The following is a 27,626-nucleotide window of genomic DNA, read 5'->3' as shown; positions in this document are numbered from 1 at the left end:
CTCAGGTTGGGGAGAAAGGGAATTTATTCCTATCTTCCTTTTTAAAACTCTAACACCGTAAGGTATGTTTCTGCAGGGGGGACAGAAAGCGCAACACATAAAAATTCTACTGTATTTCTTTAATATTTTTTGCTGGTTACTTGAGAGTGCCGGTTGCTTGTGTTCTGGTTAACTGAGAGTTTGCTGTACATTTGTACAGGTGTTTACACAGGGCATTTGTGTACACCTCTGTATAGGAGTCATTGCTGACAGTGGTAGCAGGGTTTTTTTCAACTATTTACGCCATCACTTAGGAAGATAGAATTTTGCTTTGAAGAACTTTTTCATCCTTTTAGCTTTTGAGGGGGGTCAGGTATGATCATTACTTTGAACGAGACTGACTTATGATAAGACCTTACCAGGGAGGGCAACACAGAGGGGGTAGTGCAGAGACCCCCTACGTTGGTGAGTACTACGTCTAGGACATTCAAGCCCCTTGTGGGGGTATGGACTGTTAATACAAATGCTCTGGAACAGATAAAGTCCAGGAACCTTAGGGCAAGTGTGCTTGTGCTCATATATGACTCACAATCGTTGGAAGGATAGTTGAAATCACCCATGACTAAGGTGTTTGGCTGTACAGTGAGTGACTCAAGTAGGTCCAGATAGGCAGTGTGGTTCTTGTGGTTCATGGTGGGGGACCTATAGCTAACAATGACATGGAAGGGAGTTTTATCTACAGTTAATTGGACTTGGAGTAGCTCTAGGGAGTCATACAGTTTGACCAGTCTTGAGGTATGTTTGTCTTTAATGAAAATGGATACACCCCCGCCTTTGGTTCTTTCATGCTTGTTTTGAGGTCTGAATGTGTGGAAGACATTGAAGCCTTGCATGATCAATGTGCTCTCTGCAGCCTTGAGCCATGTCTCTGTGACTGCACAGACATTGGCATCTTACAAGGTAAGGAGTGCTTCCAGTGAGTGCAGTTTCCGATTTAGACCCCTAGCATTAAGCAACATAACCCTAGTGTTTGTCTCTAGTGGATTTTTTTTTTATGTCAGGAATTTTGTTGTTATGACAAGGCCTAAAAAGGCACTATGGGGGAGGTAAGTACCTTTGCCAGTACTTGAAAGCCAAGAGGCGACAGTTGAAGACCATCTCTGGCAAAGCAATGTGGTCTGTTGGCCATATCTTCCCAGGCTGACAGATACTGGATCCTCCTGGATTGACACCAGAAGCTAAGCCAATTGTTGAAGTCATTCATTTTTTGCTTATACTGAGGCATCATCTTGGGTGAACGCAGAATACTGCTTAGGGCTAGGGACAGACCTGCCTGGGACACATAATCTGAGAGTTCAGCCATATCTCTCTTCATACAGTCCAGTGAGGTACGTCTCAAGTCATTCACTCCAACAAGGACTATGACAGAATCAAAATGGTACTTGTTGTTGAAAGACCTGAGTGCATGCGTGATCTGACGGATCCTGGGTCCTGACAGGCAGCTGACCATGACCTTCTCCTTGTCCAGCCTGGTGAGGGGGACATCTGTGTGTCTCACTATGGAGTTGCCTATGACCAAGATGTTTGGTTTTGAGGTGTTTTGCCTTAAGGACTTATTGTCTGAGACACTGCTGTGTGTATTATTATGTGTAGTGGACTCTGTTGGGTCTGCAGTGTGTTCAGTAGATTTGTGCTTGGGAGGTCTCTGATCTTTAGGTAGGCTTCTAGCGAGTACCTCTGCATATGTGGATTTATGTGTTGTGACTTGTTATGTATAAGAAGTGAAGTGCGTGTGCTGACAACCTGTTTGATATCTGGTTTACCGTTATGTGAGAGAATTAATTACAAATTCATAGTATAGATACATCTCTCACATTTTGTATTTGTTTGTTTTAGGATTAACTGGTTGTCAGTATACATGAGGCAATTGCTACATTGTCTCAGGATGCCCATGCCAATCAGGCTGACTGGAGAAATGGTAGGAAACTGAGAAATGGTAGGAAACTGTCCATCAATTATGGCAGGTATATACTACAATAACTAGAGGGAAGTGGGCTAGATGGACCAGGTTTTGTTGTAAAACTAACAAAGTGGCTATTCTATGGAGGGCTATGGGTAGAAACTGCATTAATGCTTCACAATGCACAACTGAGTTGCTTGCAAGGGCAGCAGTGCAACCTCAGAGCAGCTCCAATAAACTGAACGTAAACCTGCGCAAACATGACACTTAAATATAAGTAAAGTTAATTTATTTTAAACAAAGTAACCAAAGGGAAAGCCCAAGACTGAGCCTTATTCCAGCAATCAGATGGGTCCTTGACTGCACACTTCTGCCACAAGGGTACCGGGGGGGGCTTCTTAATGTAAGATGGCTGGTTTTAGTGCTCAAATGATACCAAACAGTCTAGATTCAGCAAGCTTGAATCAAGCCTATGCTAATAAAATGCAGAAGTACTAGAAATTCAAAGTGCAGAAAATTCTAGGCACAACACCAAAAAACTGTTTAAATAAAGCATCAGTTCAGTAGACTACTCTCACAAGAGTGTAGACCACAAACCGTCCTAGAGTGAAATAACTGTTCTGGAACCCAAGTGCTTAACCAGAACAAGGACACTTGGAATAACAGGCACAATAAGACTTCACCAGCAATTCCCAGCTTAGAAGGGAGAAAGCTATACTCTCCTGCCACAAGACTTTAGACTATAAACCTTCCTAATGTAAAATAACTGGTTTGGAGCCCAGGTGCTTAAACCAGAGCTAAGAAACACACAATAAGCCTTCAACCAGAAATTCCCAGCTTAGAAGGGTGTAGGCTCTCCTCTCCTGCCACAAGAGTTTAGAACACAAATCTTCCTAATGTAAAATAACTGTTTTGGAACCCAAGTGCTTAAACCAGAACAAAGGCACTTAGAACAACAGGCAGAATAAGTCTTCAACCAGCAATTCCCAGCTCAGAAGGGCAGAGGCTATCCTCTCCTCCCACAAGAATGTAGACTGCAAACCCTTTTAATACAAAACAACTGGCCTGAAGCCCAAGCGCTTAAACTAAAACCAAGAGGTTTAGAATAACAGTTACAATTTAATCAGGCTACTAACAAGCAGTAATACATGCAACAGAATAAATGTTATTTAAGAAAAGCAGCAAAAGCAAAATAAAGTAGGAAGAAACACAAATACAGTAAAATTAGCTGAATAAAACTTTTCCTACCTATATGCAAGAGGGTAGCCATATAGCCAGTCACTTAAAAAACTGCACTGCACTGTTGATGCTAGAAAAAAAGCAGTTATGCAAGTCACCCAGAAGGAGAACTGCAATTCAATTAGCTTGCACATGCAGACTGGAAGTGTCTAGTTGGGATGCTGATCATGAGACTGTGACTATTACCTTAATACTACAGTGGGTCTTACCTTATGCATGTAAGATGTTACAATGAAGGTGATATTTGTTAAAGACTTGCCAGATAAGTGGCAACTATACAAGTATTGTAGCATCACTTGCAAAAACTGATCCTGAAATAATAACAGTGATACTATAATATTGCAAGGCTTCAGGACTGATAATAAGACAGTGAACTCAACTTTTAATTCCAAATTAGCAGCCAGTGAGCTCAGCTTTTAAAACTACAAGATAAAGAATGTAGGCAAACTACTGCAGTAGGTGTTTATGGTCTATGTGGGCAATAGGATAACATATCCAATGCACGTGGAAAGCAGGAGTTACCTAAAACAGTGCAGCTGAAAGCCCCTACATTAAGTATCTGTGGTCTCAAGGGATTCATTTCACAGAAACAAGAATTGCAATAAGCTGCACTAATACCTAGTACATAACCATCCAGTGGTTTGTCAGCAACGCAATAAACAGTCGCATTCTTTTGTTTTGCACTTTTGTGCCTCTCCCATATATGGAATCATTATTTGTGGCAGAAGTGGCAATAGCCATGGTAGAGATGTGGCGCACAGCCATCCATTGGTTTCTCAACATGACAAAAAAAAACACTCCTACCCTTTTGTTTTGTATTGTAGCACTTTTCTGTAGATCAATTATTGGTGTCAGATGGGATAATAGCTTATGCATGGATCTAGCTCATAACTGTCTAGTGGTTTCTCAGCCATGCAAAAAAAAAAACATTTCTGTCTCTTTGTTTTGCACTTAACACCTTTCCCCATAGATGGAATTAATTCTTTGTAGCAGAGAGGATGATATTCACAAGGACCTATAAATCTTACCCAATGGTATCTATATAGCAAACACAGAAACACTATTTGTACAGATCCACAAGATCAAAAGAAACTATAAAATGAATGTGCTATATGCTTCTTAGAGTTTCAGAAATGGTGTCTGCCATGCCATAACCAAATATTTTTTTCTGTTCTTCATGCAAACCAATGTTCTGGTTGTGACACCCGTGCACTGGCCCAGTAATCAAGGAGCCTCAATCCTCACCACTAGCACCAGTGAGGGGCATCCACACTGGGAGGATGTCAAGTACATACACAGTAAAGTACAATTTCCCTTAAAACCAGACAGAGATCACAGTCAGTCTGGGGCTGGTTTCCCCCTTTCTCTCCAGATCCCCAATAAGACTCCCCACTGGCACAGCTATAGCGTACAGATCTCAGCTGAGTAGTAAAACCAAAACCTCCAGCACCCTCTCTGTCCAACCAGTGATTCATGTCCCTGCCCAAGTAGCTGATACACACACACACTTTGAGATTTGAGTTATATACAAATACAGAGACACTCCTGGGGAAGGCTGGCACAGGCTCTCCAGCTATGGCCCCTTCTGCCCAGACTATATGGTAGTACCGCCTGCCACCAACCACTACTATCAGCTACTATAAAGGCCCTTACCAAAGGGTGTCCAATTCTACTGTGCAATGTTATTATTAACCAACTGGTAAGTGTGACTGAGACTTGTAGGCTATTTAGGAGTGGCCTATACAGTATCACCAAATACATGCAAGTACTCTAACAGCTTAAATTATCTCTACACAAAACAGCCAGAGTTCAAAGGTTTAAATATATTTAATAAAAAACACAAGACAATACTTATTAGTTCAACACAATGACAGAGTTTTCAAAACTCACAGGAAATACTTTAAAACAACAATGTTGGATAGTCTGACATACATATAGCAAACTGCTAGACTAACCTTGCTATTTCTAAGAGAAATACTAATATCTCAGATCCTACTTACAGAGCAAAGCAAGTGCTGGTGAGCTGATGTGTTCAGGTTCAGACATAAATACAAAATGCCATCTTTTCTTTCTGAGATAGTCCTTAAATTGATAATACACATTAGTGCTGAGTCATTTCAGATTGCATAATTCTTGACACTTCTACTTAAGTTTCCCAGGCTCACAGAACTTAAAATTTTACATTTCTTTGTAATCTGCACCTGCCATAAAACCCCAGCAATAAAAAACACTTTACATGTGAAACCTAGTAATTATCTCTGTCCTAGGACAATAGAACCTCCTAACCCAGACATTATGTCTCCTAGCTTGAGATAAACTGACTTTATAAGACATTGTAAAATTATTTATTTATCAGCTTATTTTCTTAGAGCCAGTTAACTCTATATGCCCCAGTTTTCCACCATGAAAACATAACATTACATAGGCATAATGTTTGCACACATTTCAGCTTTCTTCCAGCAGGGTGCACTGTGGTTACATTTTTGAAGCTCAGCACATAACAGTTTTCTTACATCTGTAACACAAGCCTGTGGATCATATTAATATTTACAATGACACAAAATTATTTGCAAAATTCTAACTAGCTAGGCTGGCAGCCTTCACAGTTTATCACACCCCCCCTCCCAAGAACTCAAGCTAGTTTTTCAAGTGACCCTTGAGAAACATTGCTTGAGAGGGTTGAGTCTATCTGGGTATACCTTACCCCGTTCTCTGTCTTGACAGCCCATCTGCGTTGGCATTGCTAATCCCACTACGGTGTTGCACTGACATAACATAGGCTTGCAACCCTAGGCTCCACCTTAGTAACTTGGCATTTTGCTGGCTGGCTCGATGTAACCATGTTAGGGATTGTGATCTGTAACTACAGTGAATTTCCTTCCATGCAGATAAGGCTGAAGTTTCTGCAGTGCCCACACTATGGCTAGACATTCCTTTTGTATACTTGCATAGCATTCCTCCCTGGGTTGGAGCCTACGACTGAGATAAACCACTGGGTGCTCTTCTCCCTCTGAAGAAATCTGGCTAAGTACAGCCCCCACCCCATGATTTGAAGCATCCATCTGCACAACAAATTATTTGCTGTAATCTGGACTGGCTAACACAGTGGGTCCTCCCAAGGCTTCTTTAAGCTTCTGGAATGCCTGCTCCCATGCTGGGGTCCACAGTACTTTATCTGGCCTGTTTTTCCTTGTCAGGTCTGTGAAGAGAGCAGCTATGGTACTATAACTGTGGACAACCTTTCTGTAGTACCCTGCTGTCCCTAAGAATGCCCTCACCTGCTTTTTGGTAACAGGTGCAGGCCATGCCTGAATGGCTTCCACTTTGGCAGATTCTGGCCTGATCTTACCACTCCCCACTCTATGTCCCAGGTAGGAGACCTCTGTCATACACACCTGACATTTGCTGAGCTTAATGGTCAACCCTGCCTTCTGTACTTTGCCCAGCACCTCCCTAACATGCTGAAGATGCTCTTGCCAGGAATGGCTGTAGATGGCAATATCGTCAAAGTAAGCAAGAGCAAAATCTCGTGCTCCTGCTAGGATATGATCTACCAACCTCTGGAAAATCGCTGATGCATTTTTCATCCCAAAGGACATCTTTGTGAACTTATACAAGCCAAAAGGAGTCACAAAGGCTGACCTCTCTCTAGCACTGGGAGTCAAGGTGGTAACATACTTAGCCCCACCCAGCTGCTCTAGGCCTCCATCTGTCCTAGGCAGGTAATACGCATCTGACTCGGTGTGACTATTTAATTTCCTGTAGTCCACACAGAACCTGGTGCTGCCATTCTTCTTTGGCATCAGCACCACTGGGGAGGCCCAGGGACTGTTGGACTCCTGAATTACCCCTAGTTCCAACATTTCTTGTATCTCCTCCCTCAGAGTCTGTTTGACTCTCTTAGGCACCCTATAAGGGGCCTGCCTAATAGGCCTTTGGGGTCCTGTATCCAACTGGTGCTGCACCAGGTGGGTGCACACTGGTTTCCCAGTGAACATGACCCCAAACTCCTGTAACACAGATTTCTCAAACCTGGGTAGGAGATAGCTGCTGGAATACTGCTACCCTTTCCACTGAGGTGTCAGTCCGAGCCTCACTGAGGAGTTCAGTCACCAGACCTCCCTCAGACTCCTCCTGCAATCCACTGGAAATACTCAGCACAAGGGCCTCACTATCATGATAAGGTTTCATCATACAATTTGTGATCCTGCCTAGCAGTTCCACCATGTAGTTAACATCACTGACCTTCCTTACCACCTTGTAGGGTCCTCCCAGGCTGCTTGCAGCTTATTGTGTCTGACAGGAATGAGAACCATTTCCAGCTGCCCTACAGCATACTCTCTAGCTCAAGCATTCCTCTCATACCAGACCTTTGTCTGTTGTTGAGCTTCTGCCAGGTTCTCCTGGGCCAAGCCCATGAGTTCCCTGAGCCTTCTTCTGAGATTTAGGACATATGCCACAACAGACTTCTTATGGGATTCACATTCAACCTCCCACTCATCTCGAATTAAGTCTAGAGGCCCGCTCACCCTATGCCCATACAACAACTCAAAGGGTGAAAAACCTGTGGATTCCTGGGGAACCTCTCTGTAAACAAAGAGATGGGGCAAGTATTTGTCCCACTCCCTCTTAAACTGGTCTGCAAATGCCCATAGCATGGACTTGGGTGTAGAGTTTAACCTCTCAACAAGACCATTAGTCTGGGGATGGTAGGGGGTGGTCTTTAGGTGCTTCACCCCACAGTACTTCCACAGACAAGCCAGCAGGTCTGACATGAAATTGGCCTCTGTCAGTCAGTATTCCTTTTGGGAAAGCTACCCTGTTGAAAATCTCTAACAAAACATTTGTCACCTTTTCCGCCTCAATGGAGGACAAAGCCACTGCCTCAGGATATCTTGCAGCATAATCTACTACCACTAGGATATGCTCTTTCCCTGTGGAACTTGGGGTACCCAGAGATCCCACAATATCCATAGCTACCCTCTGAAATGGCTCCTCAATTACATGCAAAGGCATCAAAGGAGCTTTCACCTTGTCTCCTGCCTTGCCTACCTTTTGGCACTGCACACAGGTCCTGCAGTACCCTGTTACATCTCTGGAAATCCCAGGCCAATAAACGTTCTGCATAATATATGTCTCTTTGTACATTTTATGCCCATATGACCTGCAAAGGGAATATCATGGGCTATGGCTAGAAGTGCCAGACAGTAAAGTCTAATCACTACCAACTGCTGTATCCTCTCACCCTCTAGCACTCCCTCAGGGGTCCACTATTCTCTATACAGTAACCCTTTGTCCCAGTACACAGATTCCCCCTTCTCTTGAGAATCAGGTGCCTCAATAGCTACCTGCCTCAGGCCTTGTAATGTGGGGTCTGACAGCTGAACCTGTCTCACCTCTCTCTTTGTAACCCTTCCCAGCTCCCCTCCCACAGGAAGTCTGGTATCCTCTGATAGCGGTGCCTCACTGTCAGACTGGGTACTACTACTAACCTCTGCCCTTGCAGTCACTCTGTACAAAGGAACATCAGTACTCACAAGCAGCTATGGTTCACCTTCAGTCTCACTGCTACAAGGTAGCTCCCTCCATGAAGTAACCACCTCAACAGTCCTGGCTGCAAGTGTGCAGTCTGTCTGAGTCTCCCCAGGCTACCAGACCCACATGCTTGTCTCCAAGCCTGACTGCGTGTAACTGCATGAACACATGGTACTGCATTATCTAAATCATTCCCTATCAGGACATCTGCAGGGATATCCTCAAGCACACCTACTTGCTACCTTCCTTTTCTACCCTCCCAGTCAAGGTGAACCCTAGCCAAAGGTATTTGTAATGGGGCCCTCCTAAAGCTCTGACTGGAGTAGACTGCCCAGGCAAGTCATACTCCTCTGTAACCATTGCAGGCTTCATAATGGTTATGTCAGAGGCTGTTTATCTCTTAGCAATGGTCTCTTTGTTATTCACTAAAATAGGATATAACCTGTTGTAGTAGTTTAGTACCCTTGTTATCTCAAGACAACCTACTAGTGACATTTTGTCATTCTCACTTACTGGCTCCCTCACCTTTTGCTCCCCACCTTGTCTCCATGGACATCTGTATGCTACCTGGCCCCACTGGTTGGATTCAAAACATTTAACCCTAGGTCCTGGACATGTACTGGTACTAGTGGCTTCCCCTGCTCCTGGCAGATTCTGTTGGGGCAGTCTGAGCTGCCCACCATGGGTTCCCTTAGACCCATGAGCAGAACTGGGTGTCCCTTTCCTGTGCAGGGTTGCCCTGCTTGCTAGGTATAGGTTGCCCTTCTTCCCCAACTCATCTGCAGTAGAGCATTGTCTATCAGCTAACCAGATCCTCATGTCCTCAGGAAAAGTGCTAAGGGCTTGTTCCCTCATCAAAAGGTCTGCCGGCCCTTCAAAAGTGGTGACCTGACATCCACTCACCCACCTATGAAAATAAGTGCTTAATTCAGCAACATATTCACACACACTTTCATCTGCCTTGCGTCTATGCTCACAAAACTTTTTCCTATATGCTTCAAGTGTTAGCTTAAAAATTCTAGCAAATAATTATTTTTACAGCATTATAAATTTAATAAATCATCGTCAGATAATTTGGACAAAACAGTTACAGCTTTACCATGGAGTAAGGGGGACAGGAACTGTACCCAGAGCCTTTGGTCAACATCATACTGTTTACATACCATCTCAAACATATGAATGAAACTATCAAAATTATCCCCCTCTGTAAACTGTGGAAGACATTTACTGACCTTTGTTGCTTCTGGGGTTTGGTTACTCCCTCCTTCATTACCTCCATGACTCTGACAAAGAGTCAGCATCTCCTTTTCATGTTGCCTCTGCCTCGCCTTCTCCTCAACTTCCAGGCTAACAGTTTCTCATTTTCATCGGTCTCTAGATGCCTCAGTCTCTCTGCTGCTTGCTTCTATTTCCAAACGCTTGGCCTCCAACTCAAGTCTTTTTAGCTCCAGATGGATTTTTAAGTCCACTGTAAAAAGGCTGAGCTGTCCATTCTCTGAGTGTTGTACATCTCCACGGCCAGTCTGATCATCTTCCTGGTTGCTATTCTTGGATGCAGCTGTGACCAAAGCTGCAATCATGTCTGCCTTAGTCAGGTTTCCATGCACCAGTCCTTTAGCCTGGCACATCTCAGCTTACTGGCTCCTTGTCAGTTTGCCATACTCCTCTGCTGACATGCTTGTTTGCTCTCCCTGACTAACTAAGCTAACAAAAGAAATAAAACAATTGTGATCTGACCTCTGAATGTTCGCTGCATGGCTGATTTAGAGTACAAAAACACCTTCAGTGATCACTGTACACAAGCTACAGGAATTCACTATCCACATCACTACAAGCCAATTAATATGTGATCTGCCTAACTCACCACTATCAAACAATTAATATTTGATGTGGATATCACACCATTGCCAAACAATTAATATGTGACACCCATGCACTGGCCCAATAATCAAGGAGCCTCGATCCCCACCACTAGCACCAGTGAGGGGCGTCCACATTGGTAGGATAACAAGTACATACACACAGTAAAGTACAATTTCTCTTAAAAGCACACAGACATCACAGTCAGTCTGGGGCTGGTTTCTCCCTTTCTCTCCAGATCCCCAACAAGACTCCTCAGTGGCACAGTTACAGGATATCTCAGCCAAGTGGTCAAGCCAAAACCTTCAGCACCCTCTCTGTCCAACTAGTACTTCGTGTCCTTACCCAAGTAACTGACACACACACGCGCTTTGAAATTTGAGTTATATACAAACAAACAGATACTCCTGTGGAAGGTTGGCACAGGGTCTCCAGCTATGCCCCCTTCTGCCCAGACTATACGGTAGTACCGACTGCCACCAACCACTACTATCAGCTACTATAAAGGCCCTTACCAAAGGGTGTCCAATTCTACTTTGCAATGTTATTATTATCCAATTGGTAAATGTGACTGAGACTTGAAGGCTGTTTAGGAGTGGCCTATACAGTATCACCAAATACATGCAAGTACTTTAAGAGCTTAAATTATCTCAACACAAAAAAGCCACAATTCAAAGGTTTAAATATATTTAATAATAAATAATAAAAAAACACAAGACAATACTCATTAGTTCAATACAATGACAACAGAGAGTTCAGAAATAACAGAAAATACTTTAAAACAACATGGCAAGATAGTCTGACATAACTAAAGAAAACTGCTAGACTAACCTTGCAATTTCAATCTATCTTTAAGAGAAATACTATGATCTAAGATCCTACTTACAGAGCAAAGCAAGTGCTGGTGAGCTAATGTGTTCAGGTTCAGACACAAATACAAAATGCCATCCTTTCTTTCTGAGATGATCCTTAAATTGATAATACACATTACTGCTGAGTCATTTCAGATTACATAATTCTTAACACATCTGCTTAAGTTTCCCAGACTCACAGAACTTAAAATGTAACATTTCTTTGTAATCTGCACCTGCCAGGAAACCACAGCAATAAAAGACCCTTTACATGTGAAACCTAGTAATTATCTCTGTCCTATGACAATAAAAAGAAACTCCTAGCCCATACATTCTGTCTCCTGGCTTGAGATAAACTGGCTTTATAGCACATCGTAAAATTCTTTATTTATCAGCTTAATTTCTTAGAGTTTGCCAGTTAACTCTATATGTCCCAGTTTTCCACCATGAAAACATACAATTACATAGGCATAGAGTTTATACACATTTCTGCTTTCTTCCAGCAGGGTGCACTGTGATTACATTTTTGAAGCTCAGCACATAACAGTTTTCTTACATTTGTAACACAAGCCTGTGGATCATATTAATATTTACAATGACAAAGAATTATTTGCAAAATTCTATCAAGTTAGGCTGGCAGCCTTCACAGTTTATCACACTGGTAAACAGGATTTGATGCAAAAACTGACAAACTGTGTATTTATAATTAACCTGTGGTAACATACATGCACCTAGATATGTGGCATGCACACTGAGTGTGAGTGTGCATATATACATATATATGTGTGCACACATGCACAAACACACACATCTATACATATACTGCATTAATATAGTTTGCTGAACACACAAGTTCTTGATGGCTTGGGAAACTGTCACTACTTACTGAACTTGTAGCTGATTACACGGTGTAACAGCTGACTCATGGTTAGGTGATTAGAACACAAGTTTGGTTATTTAACTTTGACATTGTGAAACCATGAAGTTTGTATATATAAGTAAGGGGGTGTGGGGGTGAAGCCCCCAGTTTGGGAGTACAGAGGATGGAGCCCTCTCCACAAATGGACTTGATTTGTTTGGACAGTTTGGTAGTGCCTGTAAGTGCCAGTAAGTGTGTTTGCAGGATATGGAGCTTTGTAGTATCTGTAGTAGATCTGAATGGACGAGGTACTACAAGTAGTGAGCTATAATATTTGTTTAATTTTTATACACTGGTACTGTTTTGCTGTGTAGCATGAAGTACATATATAGTACGGAGAGAATACCCAAGGTTTGGAGCAGACATGGTGCTTGTGGGTGAATATGTACGTAATTGGTATATGTGTGTGTAAATATGGGTTCACTTCAGATGATCGAGTTTCCGAAATCTCGAAACTCATATGATGGAGACCATATGATCGAGTTTTTAGAAACTCGAACATCTGAAGGGGGGGGGGGTTAAATGAAGTGTGTGAATGCCTTAGGTGAGGGATTCTGCATGGAGGGCAAGTCCTCTGCACTCCTGCTACTTAAATATACAAAGTCCAAGATTGTGCTACAGCGGGGAATGGGGAAATATCTAGTTCCGCAGTGTCTGCAGAAGTGTGGAACGGGAAATTTCCCTTTTCCGCACTGTAGCGCAATCTCAGAGTTAGTATATATAAGTAGGGGGTTGTGGGGGTGCAGGGGAGCTTCCCCCCTTTAAAAACGTCTTTAAATGTGTTCTTTTTTTTTAATTTCATTTCTGATGTTCGAGTTTCTGAAAACTCGAACATATGGTCTCGATCATATGAGTTTTGAGATTTTGGAAGCTCGATCATCTGAAGTGAATCCGTGTAAATATATAATTGTATAAATCTATATGGAAAACACTTCTTTTGTTGACATCTAATTAGTCGACACAATTTGGCAGACTAAACAGATGGTCAACACCTCTTGACAAAAGTAGCAGATAAGACGATTCTCGGGGTTTGAGAATTTGCCCTTTTTCCCCAAGAATTGTGCTATCTTGGAGGTAAAATATATAATTAGCAGGCGGTGTGAGGTGCATTGGGCTTGCCTCCACCCCCCTGCAAAAAATAATGTTTTCTTTTTAATTTTTCTTTAAGTTTATGCAGGTGCCGAGACTGATGCTCAGCGCATGTTTAGCTGTGAGTCGACGTGAATAATGTTGATCATTTGGTGTCGACATATTTCACACTGACTGTGCTGTTTGATAAACATAAGTAAATCCATATATATATATATATATATATGTGTGTATATATATATATATATATATATATATATATATATATATATATATATATATATATGTACACACACACACACACACACACACACACACACACACACACACACACACACACACACACACACACACACACACACACACACACACACACACACACATGCTTATACTTAAAATGATTGAAATACCCAAATAAAACTTTTCATAGCACAAATGTCAACACATCACTACACAGATACTCCGGAATACCCTCATCAAATGCAAAAAAAAAAAGTTTTTTTGTAGGGGACAAGCCCCCTGCATCTCCCAACACCTGCTAATTATATATAAAATAAATATACACAACATTGGAGATTGTCAGTGTCATACACCTGTCAGACATCTGCTTAGCTGACCAGATGTTGGACATCTGCTTAGTTGACCAGATTGTGTTGACTAAACATACATCAACATTAGAAACCATCAAATAAATTAGAGGTTCCTATATACACACACACACACATATATATATATATATATATATATATATATATATATATATATATATATATACCACCCACCCTAACAATATCATCACTGCAGGCATACTACCTAATACCATTAGCGACCATCTCCCAACACATATCCTATGCAAAACCACCCCAACCCCAGGGCAACACCAATACAAATCAACCAGAAATTTGACTAAGTTCCAACCATCCATATTTAATGAAACCTTAGCTAAAGTAAACTGGGAACCTCTCAAATCCCTGCCACTTAACGAGGCTGTTGAGTTCTTTAACTCAATATTCCTAGCCATCCTAAATAAGCAAGCACCCACCCACCAAAAATGAATAAAATATAACCATTCAAGCTGGCTCTCAAAATCCACCAAAGAAGTCATGTCCACAAGGGATAAAATCTAGCCGTAAAAACAAAATGAAAACTCCAGCAAAGCTAGAACTTCCACTGAGTGACATCCCAAACCTCTTGTATTAGAGGCACGTGGGATATATGCAAATGATCCTTATGAACATCAGGTGTTTCAGCTAATTGGTGATTCTGAATGCCTATGACTTGTGTCATCATTTTAATGGACAATTTCAGACCAATAAAACCAAACTTCACTAGCTGTGCCAATAAAGCCAAACCCCACTATTGGCCTGACTGGCCTAAACTAGTAATTATTACCCCTAAGAAAACCACTTCCCTAGATAAAAAACTCTTCAGTATACAAGCCCAAGACAATACCACTACAGAAGCTGTCCCACACACTAAATTACTAGGCATTATTATAGATGAAAACCTAAACTTTGACCTACAGATAAACAGTAACATCAAAAAAACACAAAAAAAGTTTGGTATGCTGTACAGGCACCAGCACTTTATTAGCCTCTCTACTAGACAAACCATTGCAAGTACATTTTTTATTACCCTCTCTCCTTTATGGTGCCCCTCTCCTAACTAATATCCAAAATTCTACAAATACCAAACTTGATATGTATTGCAATATAACAGCCAAATTTGCCACCAAGGCCAAATTCTCATCCCACCACTGTAACTCACTGAAACAATTAGGCTGGTTGGAACTGCCCCACCATCTCTCACTCACCCAGCTAACTACAGCAAACAAAATAATCTACAGACTCACAGACTGTCCTGCTCTCTCAACTCTACTTGACAAAGACCAGCTCAGCAGGCAACTAAGAACTGAAAATTATCTACTTCTAAAAGTAGAAAGGTCCACCTAACCAGCTGGTCAACTGCTCTACTCCTTCACCGTTGCCAAACTATGGAACTCACTTCCTCCTTCTATAAGAAACACAGACAGCACCACCACCTTCAAACAAACACTGAAAAATCATCTCAACTCTTCCTGACTATGTACCTGCTCTATAGGAAGCAGGACTATTCAACCCCGGACAGTTCAACCCCAGACTGTTCGCCCCCAATGCATTTCTATACAATTTCATCTATAAATTTATATGTTTTTTTTTTTAGTGGACAGTTCAACCCCGGACTATTCAACCCCAGACTGTTTGACCCCAAATATATTTGCACTCTGAAACTTTGACAATTGGGAACTTATTTCCTCCTCAGTTTCATAGCACATATCCAGTCTCTAGTACTTCCAAGAAGTTGTCAACCTGCATGTCTAAATTATATAAGGTGTTAAGCCATTCTGCCAAGTCCAAGTCCTTCTTCATAAGCAAAGAGGTACTCTTAACTTGACTTCAAAGGGCGAATACTTTTGCAGGTCGCAGACTGGATGTTGCTCTGATAAGCCATCATCCAGTATTATAGTTTTATAAACAGCACAGAGACTGTTTTCTTTTCCCAAAGCAGCTCATCCCATTAATTTATGCATGCAAAATGGATTCCTGCTAGCAGCATAGCCCCAATCAGCTCTAAACATTTACCATTCCCGGTTGCATGCAAACCCAGGAAGTACTCAGTCAAGTTTAGTTCACAAGTAGAGAGACACGCACGTTTTTAACAAAACTGTGGAAACAGAGCAAAGTTTTGTCAATAAACATCTAAAGATTGCATGCTTTAGCGAAACACTTTGTACATGTGCAGCACATCACTCAAGCTGGTTTCCATCACTGTGCCTGGGACTTCAAGAGAGCCTGTGGTGCCAAATGCAGGACCCATCCTTCATTGTCAGTTACTTACATCCCTAATGTGCCCAATAATTTGAATAGAGCATTACTGTCAGTCGTAAGTAAACAGCCTTCACCAGACTAACCATGTAAGAGGTATCCGAGGAAAACTCCAATCTCAATACAATAAGCAGCAGACATCATAGTGATTATCCCACAACCAAAGGACTTAAGATCGCTCATTCTCAGGGTCACAGACTCTCACAGTACAAGGGTCACATGTATTGCTGTTACGAAGCATGGGTGTTGGTCTCAAGAAAGGTTGCGCCTCCCACTGGGAAGTGCTAGTACCGCCTCCCTCTTCGGGAATTGAACTTGGGACTTCCACACCACACTGTTCAACTTTCTCCTTAGTCGATCAGAAGAATTTGGTCCATAATTGTAGATTATTTTGATGCATATCCTTCAAATTACACCTAGGCAGAATTCTCCCACAGAACTGCATTCAATTTGAGGCTGCTGTTCGGGTCCAACCGTCCGAGGTCGAATCAATCGGGGGCTAATCGTCCGGGGTCGAATCGGTCGGGAGCAAAACATCCTGTACCCACTCTATAACCTAACCTCTTCCTTCTCATTATATCATAACTAAAATCCTATGCTTTTTACTACTAGTGACTGATGATACTTTCTCCATATTTTTTCTGTCATCACTTGATACTGGCACAATAATGCTGATTAATTTATCTCCATTTTTAGCACTCTGAATTCATCTGGCAACCAACTAAATTCCTGCTTTTTATTCTGTATATGTTACAGTAATCAAAACAACTAAATTCCTGACTTATGTATATATTTTGCAAATATCACTGTAACCACTATGTATAACACTATTTCTACTTTTGTACCAATTGTTTAATTTTTTTTCTGCATCTGTGTTGTTGTCAGAGCTTTTCTCCCTGGGCCTCCACCGAAAATGGGCTCTTTTAGGCCCAGTGGACTTTCCCGGTAAATAAATGCAATATTATATATATATATATATATATATATATATGGGTTCACTTCAGTTCACTGAACTTTCAATTCACTGACTTTCATTTCACTGACACCATTTCACTGAAATTTAATTCACTTCAACTTCATTCACTCATTTCAGTTCATCACTTTATTAACTAACTATTATTAGCAAAAATGGAATACCCCCCTTCCCACTATCTAGTAAGTTAGTTGTATAGTATAATAGGTGTGTGTGCAGAGCCCCCCACATCGGGGGGGGCATTCATATCATATATATGATATTATCTTGATATTTTTGCTATTTGAAATAAAAGTAAATAGTAAAAGAAAAGTACACCCCTTCATACTCTCATCATTATATCTATATATTGGTGGGGGGCACTTTCATTTACAAGGTAATAATACTTGTCAGTGAAATGAACTTTCAGTGAAATTAAGTTTCAGTGAAATGAATTTCAGTGAAATATATATATACACACACACACACACACACACACACACACACACGTATAAATATATGTATACAAGTATATATACATATGTGTGTGTGTGTGCGCGCGCACGTATGGAAATGGGTCTCAAAGTACTGAATAACTCAAAATATTGAATACAAAAATGTTGAAAACTCAAAATACTGAAAATGGGATTTTGCCCCTTCACCAATGTTGTGTGATCCCAGAGTCAGTATGAGTGTGTGTGTGTGTGTGTGTGTGTGTGTGTGTGTGTGTGTGTATATATATATATATATATATATATATATATATATATATATATACATACTCAGTATTTTGAATGTATTCCTTAAAAACACATAGTCAAAGTGTGCTCTTGTTAAGTGCTATTACCTGAATTCAAGTGAATGAATAATGTGCATTTCAAAGAGGAGTGCATTAGAAAGAAATATTTTGTATCATTACTTAACTTATTTATAACCAGGAATTTCTAGACATGTCTAAATAAGCTAAGATACAACACCATTTCTAGGAAGTTCTAGAATAGTATGTTTATTTTAATAACAGTGTCATTTTTAGGACTTATTGATAAATCTCATTTTTCTCTGGTCAAGCGTTAATATGTGTTAACTGATTACCATTCCAGTGTTTAGCTGTCGTATAAATCTTCACTTTGTCATTCTTACTTAACCCTGAAGGCTCTATCAAGGCACTTGATCATTTAACCATTTTATGAGCTGAATAAAGGTTTATAATTTGTATCTCATTTGCATGGTTTTATTGTATGTATATTGAGATCATGACTGAGACTGACTCAACTGGTCAAAAGGGATGAAAAAACAAAGGAAAAAAATTCAAAGTGAATAACAGCAAATGTATTATTTGAGATACTCAGCTGTAATATCTGGCTTGTGTTAACACTTGATGGTTTGAACTAGACACTGACAAAGTAGGAGCAACAGTGCAAATGCCTACACCTGAAGGCAACCAAGGTCCCATGACATTTCTTAGAATGACACAACAGCGTTAAAAGCTTATTATGATTATTTCATTTTAGTTTACTGTTAAAGACATTATTGAAACATGATGTGGAATAGAATTGGAGTTTAAAACAACAAAAAAGTTTTGAAATGCTTAAGCGATTAAAAAACTGAAGAGCTCACACTGAAATACAGAAAAAAAATGACAGAAAACCCCAAGACAATACTGAGATGCAGATAACTTGGTAAGGTCAGGGCATTATGTTCAAAGTTAGTAATGGCTGATTAGATAGATCTGATAAAAGACATGGTATAGGCCAATATCTTGCGCCTGGTAAGATCTGCTTCATTGATAAGATGCTTGCAGTCTACTATCCAAGTGATCTGAAAACATTTCTGGAAGATAGGGGTTATATTGAAGACCAAGTGTACAACTGTGATGAAAGTGGGGTGTGCTTCAAAATATTACATGGCAGAACATTTGCAGTCAGGATGATGTGTACAAGCAAGAGAACTTTGCACCTTTTGTTTTGTGCAAACAAATCCAGCAGTCATAATCTGAAACAAGTATGGTCAGGAAACCCAAATTCCCCAGATGTTTTATTTATGTATTTGTTTTTGTTGACTGGAAAGAGTCTGACTGGGTAAAACTCATTTCAGGGAAGCCCAGGGAAAAAAGCTCCACATTCAAGTTACATATGATGTACATATAAAACTACAGGGTAAAAACACTTTTATATGACCTTATTTACATGCTTTTTAAATAATTTTAAATATTTCTTACATGAACATATTTTAACACAAAAAACACTGAAGAAAGTAACAAATTGGCTAATTATTGAATAGAGAAATATTGAATAGAAAAAAAATATACAATAACAATCAATGTATTAAAAACATAATGGCTGCATTGAAAACATCAAACTGCGGTGTTTTTAAGTTAAATAATAATTTACAGACAGACAAGTAGAATGTGGCTTAAAAATGATGAGAGATATGAAAAGAGACATTATGGAAATGAGCAGGAAGATCAATGGACAGAGGAGGAATTTTAGTTAGTGGTGGGATCTGACAGAAAGAGGAAAATTAAGAGTCTAGGAAATAAGTTTAGTATGAGGAGGCGAGATCATTGGAAGTTACTAGGCTATTGCCCCAAGGCCCTTACAAGCCTCCCCAAGAATTTAGCCCATGTTCCGACAAGTTAGCACTCAATGCTCCTGTCCAGCTGGGACACAGGTGGAATCCCAGTGGTGTGTTTTCTGTTTCCCATCCAGTTATCCAAGTTGTGCTTAAAAAAGGTTAATGAAGTACTCTGCTTGACATGGAGAGGGAGTCTATTCCACAGAAGAGGGAGTCTCTGGGACACAAATCTGTTCCACCAACAAGTCCTATTGATGTCACAGACCAGGTTGAAATCACTCATGAGGGTTACTCGAGTGGAACTTGACTTGTGGATGCAGCAGTCCCATCAAGGCAGGGTCTGAGACTGCTCTGTATGCCAGACAGAGGTCACCTCTTAGGAATTTGTATGAGACTGAGTAGAGGAATAAAAAGACTGGGTAAGCAAAGTGGTTGTAAAAGTTGGAGAAAAGTAGTCTGGGTAAACCTAGCCAGGTGAGCAAGAAGAACAGAGCCATCTTTGGCAGAGGTGCTGTTTAAGCAAAGTTTTGAAACTATTTATAAAACTTTTCTATGTGTTTTATCTGGGTGGGGATTTCATTCCACAGTTATGACACATAATGAGAGTAGACTGACTTTACAACAGTGTTGAATGTGTTACTGACATACAGTAAAAGTTTATTGCAAGAGTGAAGGTCTCTAGTGGTTGAATAGTACAGTAAAGTATTTTGTAAAGCTGTGCATCTGTCTAGAGAATACAACAGTTCGCAGGCAATGATTAGTTGTAATTATGTTAACTGGTTTGGGAGTTCGAGACAGTTTAACTGTTTTAATGCAAGGCAGTGATGTGTTTTATAATGTTGGTCAGTTGCAAATTTAACTATTTTATAGTAGCAGGAGGCTAGTTTAGTTTTATACACAGTGTTGATATTTGTAAGAATAGCGGAAACATATAATACAGAAGGAGGGAGATATGTTGCTGCTAAGGTAATCCTGCTTGATCTGTTAAGTACTGTTTAGTCCTGTAGGGGAAGCCAAGTTTTTGGTGAGTTTGCTTGATACAACAAAGTATGTGGTGATCAAATTTGAGGTTGTCATCTATTATGACTCCAGGTAGTTTAGTATGGCTTATGATTTAAATTTTTGTGTTATTACTTGAGGTACTATGACATGTGTGTTTCTTTAAGATGTAGTTTTGAAGTAAATAGTATAAGTTTTTTTGTTTGTTTTTTGGCATTAAGCAACAAGGTAGAATTTTTAGCCATATTTCAATGTCAGTGAAAGATTTTTGAGCGATTTCCTGTAATTTTGCTATGGATGGAGCAGAGCACTTCAAGGTTGAATCACTGGCATACTGTATGACAGTGTCAAGTGTTATAGCAATATGAAGTTTATTTGTAAAAATATTAAATTGAAGAGGGTAGAGTATTGACCCTTGGGAAATGCCAACAGAGAGTGGTCGAAATGCTGAAAGGTTTTGTTGCCATTTAGTTGCCTGCTGACAAATGCATACATAACTGTGAAACCAAGAGAGGGAGGTGTAAGTGAGACCTAATGTTGCAAGTTCAGAGATGAGCTTTTGGTGGGACACTGTGTCAAATGCTTTGGAAAGGTCAAGGAAAAGTGAAGAAATAAGGTTTCCCTCATTTCTGTATGGGTTTTCTCTGTTGGTGAAGTTGATGAGGGCAGTAGCAGTACTGTGGGTGGGCCTGAACCTGTGCTGGGTGTTGGGGAAGAGGCTGTGTTTGGTTTTATGTTTCACAAACTGAGAGTGAATACATTTCTTGAGAATTTTAGAGAGGGGTGACATGACAGCGATAGGTCTACAATTTGTTAACTCTGTTGAAGTACCTCCTTTGTGAAGGGATATAATAATGGATTTTTTCCAGATGGATGAGACATAATTTTCAAATATTGACTGGTTGATTAGTTACTAATTGGGCTCATGCAAATTCATTACTATCCAAAATTAAATTAGTTAACATTAGATAAACTATTCAAGTGTGAATGGGGGTGGGAGGCAATCATGGACGATTCTTTAGCCTGAACTAATGCAGTTGCTTTTACAAACAATTAACTGAGAAGAAGATACAAGCCTTGCTGACAAGGAATTTAACAGAGACTGCTAGCTTGGTACCAAATAACAATGAAGACATGCAGCAGAGTTAACATGCATTTGTTACTCTACATGCCTTTTTCAAGTTGAAAAAGTAAAGTACAACTTTGTACTCTGGAGTTTAGTGGTAGATGTGCAATGCCTTATGTTTTGTAAAAGAAGAACCAAACTGTAGATTGAAGTAACCTTTTGCAAGTTAAAAAAGGAAAGTAGAATGTTGTACACATTGTTTTCAGAGGTAGAAGTGCAATGTCTTCTGTTTTGTAAAAGAAGAACCCAAACTGTAGCTTGAGTAACTGGCCGTGAAGAAAAGACACGTAACTGTGACAGAAATAAAGACAAATAAGATTTTCATCTTGTTAAAGTGAAAGTACATCCCTTTGAGTATGTTCCAGCAAGAATGCATGGATGCACAGTTCCATTTTACAAGCTAAGTTCACATATGATATCCTGGGATAGATTCCTGTCCCAGAGACTTTCCATACTCTGGAACAAGCTACCCATCTATGTCAAGCAAAGTTCCTCATTAGCACTCTTCAAGAAAAATCTTGATAAGTGGATGGAAAATAAATACACCCCGGGATCACTTCTGTGGCTCTGCTCAACAGGGGGCACAGAAAAATAACTTTCTTGGGTGGCATAAGCCAAGGAACTTTGTTGGCTAGGCTTACTTAGGTTCTTGGGCTGATAGCCTAGTACCTACCTATGAACCTTTATTCCAGCCAAAAGAAATTACCTTCACAAACTAAAACAGCAGCAAAAAGCAATCCTACTCTTAGATAACTGTCCCCTATCATCTGAACAGCTTGTAAGCTGTAACAAAAAAGAATGTGAATAATAATTAGGTATTTTAAACTAGAGTGTACTCTAAGGATACCCCCATGATAGCTGAGAGACACTAAATAAGGACATTGAGAAAGCAAGTGTGAGTTTCAGGTATAGAGGACAGAAAGTATGGGATGTTGGTAAGAAACTGTCACTGGAAAAAGAATGAAAAAAGGACAGCACAGCCACATTTTGATGGGTATGCAACTACATTCAATACTCACCAGTAAACAAGAGAAAGGAAAGCTAGAGGAAAAGAGTACATCCGATATAGAAGAAAAGACAAAAGAGGAAAAGGAAGGACAGATTATCTGAGGCGGATTCTTTGACAGGGTAGAAAAGGTAAAGTGACATGAAATGGGACCCAGAGATGAAGGCAGAAATGTGAGTCTGTAAACACATAGAAAAAGGTAAATGGGGCAACAGTCAAATAAAAACTATAAAATAAAAGGACTTTGAAGACTGGACAGGTAATATGAACAGAGGGGTAAGGGGAGATAAAGCTATATGGTAAACGGGAAGTGGACAAAATATGGGAAATGAAAGACATACACTGGTTGCAAAGAAAGCAATGGAAAGAATCTATAAGACAGAAGGAGAGATAAGAAAGCAGTAGAAATTAAGAGAAATAAACAGGACAGCCCCAAAATAAAATTGAGAGAGGTGGAAGAGAAACAAAGAAAATAATGGAGATTAAGTGAGGTGAAAACTGCTCAGACTTAAAAAGAAGACAGATGCAAATGGGAAAGTGACATGGGAAAAAGCATTACAGGTGGTAGCAGCATCTCAAGAAATGAAACTGATCCACAGATGGTACTGCACTCTATTAAGATTAACAAAAGAGGGAAAGAAACAGAATGGCAAATGCTGGAGATGTGGGGGAAAACAAAGCAATGTTACTGCATATGCTTTAGAAATGCAAATTGATTAATCAAATATGAAAGAAAACAATAGAGGAGTGGTGGTAAATGAGGCTGGAAAACAAGTGGAAACAGTTCCCATTTGAGCTAAACCACACAAGGTAACATATCAAAACAATACAGAAGATAAATCTTCCTTATGGTGGAGGATGGATAGAGTAAAAATATCCAGACACAAAAAAAGGGTGGAAAGAAGCTAAGGATCTATGAAAAGTAGAAGCAAGCATGGTGATGTTACAGAAGGTTATTAAGAAAGATAAAGCTAGGAGATGGGAAGAGACAAAGGAATGAAAAAGTGGATGAGAGCTATGAAAAACTTCAGAATCTAGTGAGGACAGATGTAGTAAGAAAGGTAATAAAAGAGCGAGGAATGGGAAGGAGGAAGATCATAGGAAGAGGGAAGGGACATGCAGAAATAAGAAGAAATGTAATAAAAAAAGAGAAAGGAAAGGGAAGAAGGAAGATTGCATAAGGAGAATACAAGGAACGTGATGAAGTAAGAAGAAATGTCATGAAAACGAGCATGGAAAAGAAAGAAGGAAGACGAAGAGGAAAACAAGATGGAAGGAATAAAAATAAAAGATGATGAGAGACAGTGAGTAAAAGAAGGGAAAAATTGTATAAATATAAACATGTATGTTCATAACTGAAAAAGAGATAATGGATGCACTGGAGGGATTGTGTTGCTATTGCAAGTTTTAATAAAAAAATTATTACAAATGAGAGTGGTGGTACTGTGCCCAAGTCTGACCCCTTCAGATAATTTGGATACTGCAACCAACAGCAGCATAAAGTAGCCTAGAGAAGTGATGGGCCCTTGTACAGAGAATTGGGCTGGAAGGTACTTGGTGACAGGGACCACAAGAATTCATGTGATAACTACCTGATCATTTGTATTAACCGCGTTTTCTAACCTTATTGGAACCGCTTGCAACCATTGGTTTTGATACGTGAATGATCTGTGAACTTTCCAAGTGCTGTCTTCTGAAAATACATTGTAAATGGTGATTTCATTGATTTGGTTAACTCTAGCTGCAGCTAAATACATGGTTCTGAACTCTTCTTGAAAAATAAGGGGTCATGACTCCGCTCTGATTGTCAACTTTTCAAGTTATTAACAGTTTTAAGCGTATCCTTGACTTTAACAATTTGTTCCTGAATATTTTTGGATTTGTCCTTGATTCTTGAGGTGGAGATGAGGGCTATACGAGTGGTCATGGCGCAAGTATAACTGCTTAGGCTTAGGGCAAGCAGTTAACATGCTCGTTGCTACTTTGCCAGGGAGACAGTTCTGTCATTAAAATTCCTGTTGCTTTGTTTATCAGGAGCATTTCCGAAACTGCGAGGGGACGGGACTCGCGAGCAAGGGAGCCTACGGCTGACGCGATACCAAATACAGAAAAAGCTTAATCAGCATTTGTCACAAATCCCGAGGCGCTTATGTGCTTGCACTTGCTATTTTCCTTTACCGAGTATGTTTCCTGAATTGAGCAACCAGTCACCCTTTGTTACGGCTGTTGCACACAGTTTCTGTTTAAGTATTTAAAAACTATACGTTTTACTGTTCTTTTAGTGATGTATTTACCTATATATTTTGCTGCTCATTTAAGGGGTAGTAGTCATTCCATACTTTTTAGCTAAACTTTTAATATTATGCACTTGTTAACTGAGGAGGCAGGCTGCTACTGAGAACCCTAAGACACGACATAAACAAAAGATCTAATATTCCTACTTCATTTGTGACAAAACATATTTGCGCACGTGACACAGTTGTCATTGTACGGCCACTATAGCCTGGTGTTCTGCGACTTTACGTTTTGTTTAGTACTAGGTTTGTTGAATATAATTTTAAGAAAAGTTAAATGCAGGGAGAAAATTATTCAAAAGACCAGTCTAAAGAAATCATTTGCACAGCAAATGCTGGCAAAGCCACCCAGAAGCAAAACTTGCAATTCCCGACATATGCATAATATTCGTAGCCGGTCAAACATAGGTTACGCAACCAAACAAACGTATACAGTGTAGAATTCAAAGGCTGACCGCTTCTGATACCTGCTGTAATGCATCCTGTGAGCCGTTCATACAGCCCTGCTCCCGGGTGCCGTTGTACCCGACATCCTCGCTCAGTCTTTCCCACAAATATTGCGTCGTGAGGGGGCCTTGTAAACTTATGGCAAACATAGATAGGAAAAGTACTGGCTCCACAGAAACAGACATCGGTGAACACGCACAGCGCCCTTTTGTCTCCACGGCGGGTGTTTGAGGACACGGGGACTCCACTGAAGTCTCTTCATCTTGTTCTGCCATCCTGGAGAGAAGCTGTATGGAAGACCGCCCCGGAGACCACACTAACTACTGCGTGCAGGCTTTCTAGGACCAGGGCAGGGCCAAGACTGCACAAGGCAATTTTAGTGCTGCACCAGAAGTACTTAGACTTTGGATCTGAACCATGGCCATTGTTTCCTAGGTTGCAAAGTTAGCCCTAAATAAAATAGGTAGGAGATCATTTGCCTGCTGCAAATTCTGCTGAAGGCACACACTGCTTCTAGCTTACCCACATAAATCATTTACAGGCTGCCCTAGTACACAAACTGTAGAAGTCAGGTAGGTTACACAGTATTATGCCATCTTATGCCCCGACAGTAGCAACTGGATGACAACTTTTTGGTCACATCTTTAATGCATACTTCTTACTTGGTCAGGAATTCAGTACAAAGCCAAATAAAAGATTTAAAGGCCGAAAACGAGGGGCGATTTGTAAAAATTATCCAATTCATTTAAAATGTTAGCTAAACAGGTTTGGTATCAACGTGCATTCTCTGAATAGAAGTAAGAAAATGCTACCTGACATTATTGACAGTAATTCTCAGTGATTTACAAGAAAAAAAACTGTGAGGGCCAGGAGAAAATATGAAATAAAATCAGGGACGTTCTGCAAAATAAAGGTCAGTATGCTTCAATGTTTGGTACCAAATAAAAATGAGAAATGGGTTCTTAAAAGGGAGAGTAAAGCTAAATTTAACAGGTGTACCACATATTTCCTGCTAAGCTGCGGTAGCAATGTCGCCTCACAGTAAGACGTTGTCCTGTTCGATTCTCAGCTAAAGCATCTTCTGTGCGGAGACATGCATGAATGGGCGTACCTTCGTTGAAGGTTGTGTGTCAGGCCTGGCAAGTCGGTACGTAAAAATCTACTGCCAATCATTAGCGGACCGGAGTTCCGCTGTGGCGACCCCTAACAGGGAAAAGCCGAAAGATACAACAACCACATATTTCCTGCTCATACTAGAACCTCTGCCAAGGAGAAAATTCAGTATCTACATCCCCTTGACACCAAGCCGCACAATTTTGTCCTGTTTCCTAATAATACTTTCTTTCAAAAGCTGAGGCATTATAGGTTCATAGGTTGATACTAGGCTATCTGCCCTAGGGCTTTTATAAGCCTAGCCAGAGTGTGTTTGGCTTTCACCACCCTTTTAGATTAGTTGACTGTGCCTCTGTATAGTAGGTCACAGAAGATATCCCTTTTAAGGTTAGTTTACTGTGCCTCTGTCTAGTAGAGACACTGAAGAGATCCAAGGGGTAAACCTACGATCTCCCATCCACTCGTCAAGATTTCTCTTGAAGAGGGTCATTGAGGGTCTCTGCCTAACATGGATTGGGATTTTGTTCCAGAGTGAGAGGAGCCTCTGGGATATGAATCTGTCCCTCCAGAATGTCCTATTTATTTCTGTGCTGAGGGTTAAGTCCCTGGAGCATGTAGCTCTAAGGGATTTGGATTTCCTGAGGTGGAGCATGTCCATTAATTCTGGTTTGGACATGGCTTTATACGTCAGGCACAGATCGCCTCTGAGTAGGCGGTAAGCAACTGAGTAGAGCTGGAGTTTATTACATGCATACATACATACAAATATTTCAAGCATGGGCATTAATGCCCTTCTAGCTTGCCAATATACCAAAACAC

General features: G+C 40.4%; 1 protein-coding gene across 1 annotated transcript in view; it reads right to left on the bottom strand.

Moving 5' to 3' along the window:
- SLC46A1 (solute carrier family 46 member 1) overlaps positions 1-26,139 on the bottom strand; it is a 145,765-nt gene extending 119,626 nt beyond the window's left edge. The window contains exon 1 of the mRNA XM_044054878.1: positions 25,715-26,139. Within this exon, the coding sequence (XP_043910813.1) occupies positions 25,715-25,969 (255 nt within the window). The 5' untranslated portion in view covers positions 25,970-26,139. The remainder of the gene's footprint in view (positions 1-25,714) is intronic.
- Between the last annotated feature and the right edge of the window lie 1,487 nt (positions 26,140-27,626).

This window comes from Protopterus annectens, chromosome 13.part0 (assembly GCF_019279795.1).
Source record: "Protopterus annectens isolate FY-2018-M chromosome 13.part0, PAN1.0, whole genome shotgun sequence".
NCBI lineage: Eukaryota > Metazoa > Chordata > Ceratodontiformes > Protopteridae > Protopterus > Protopterus annectens.
The sequence above is the reverse complement of the archived record's forward strand: the minus strand, read 5'-3'. Positions and strand labels throughout refer to the sequence as shown.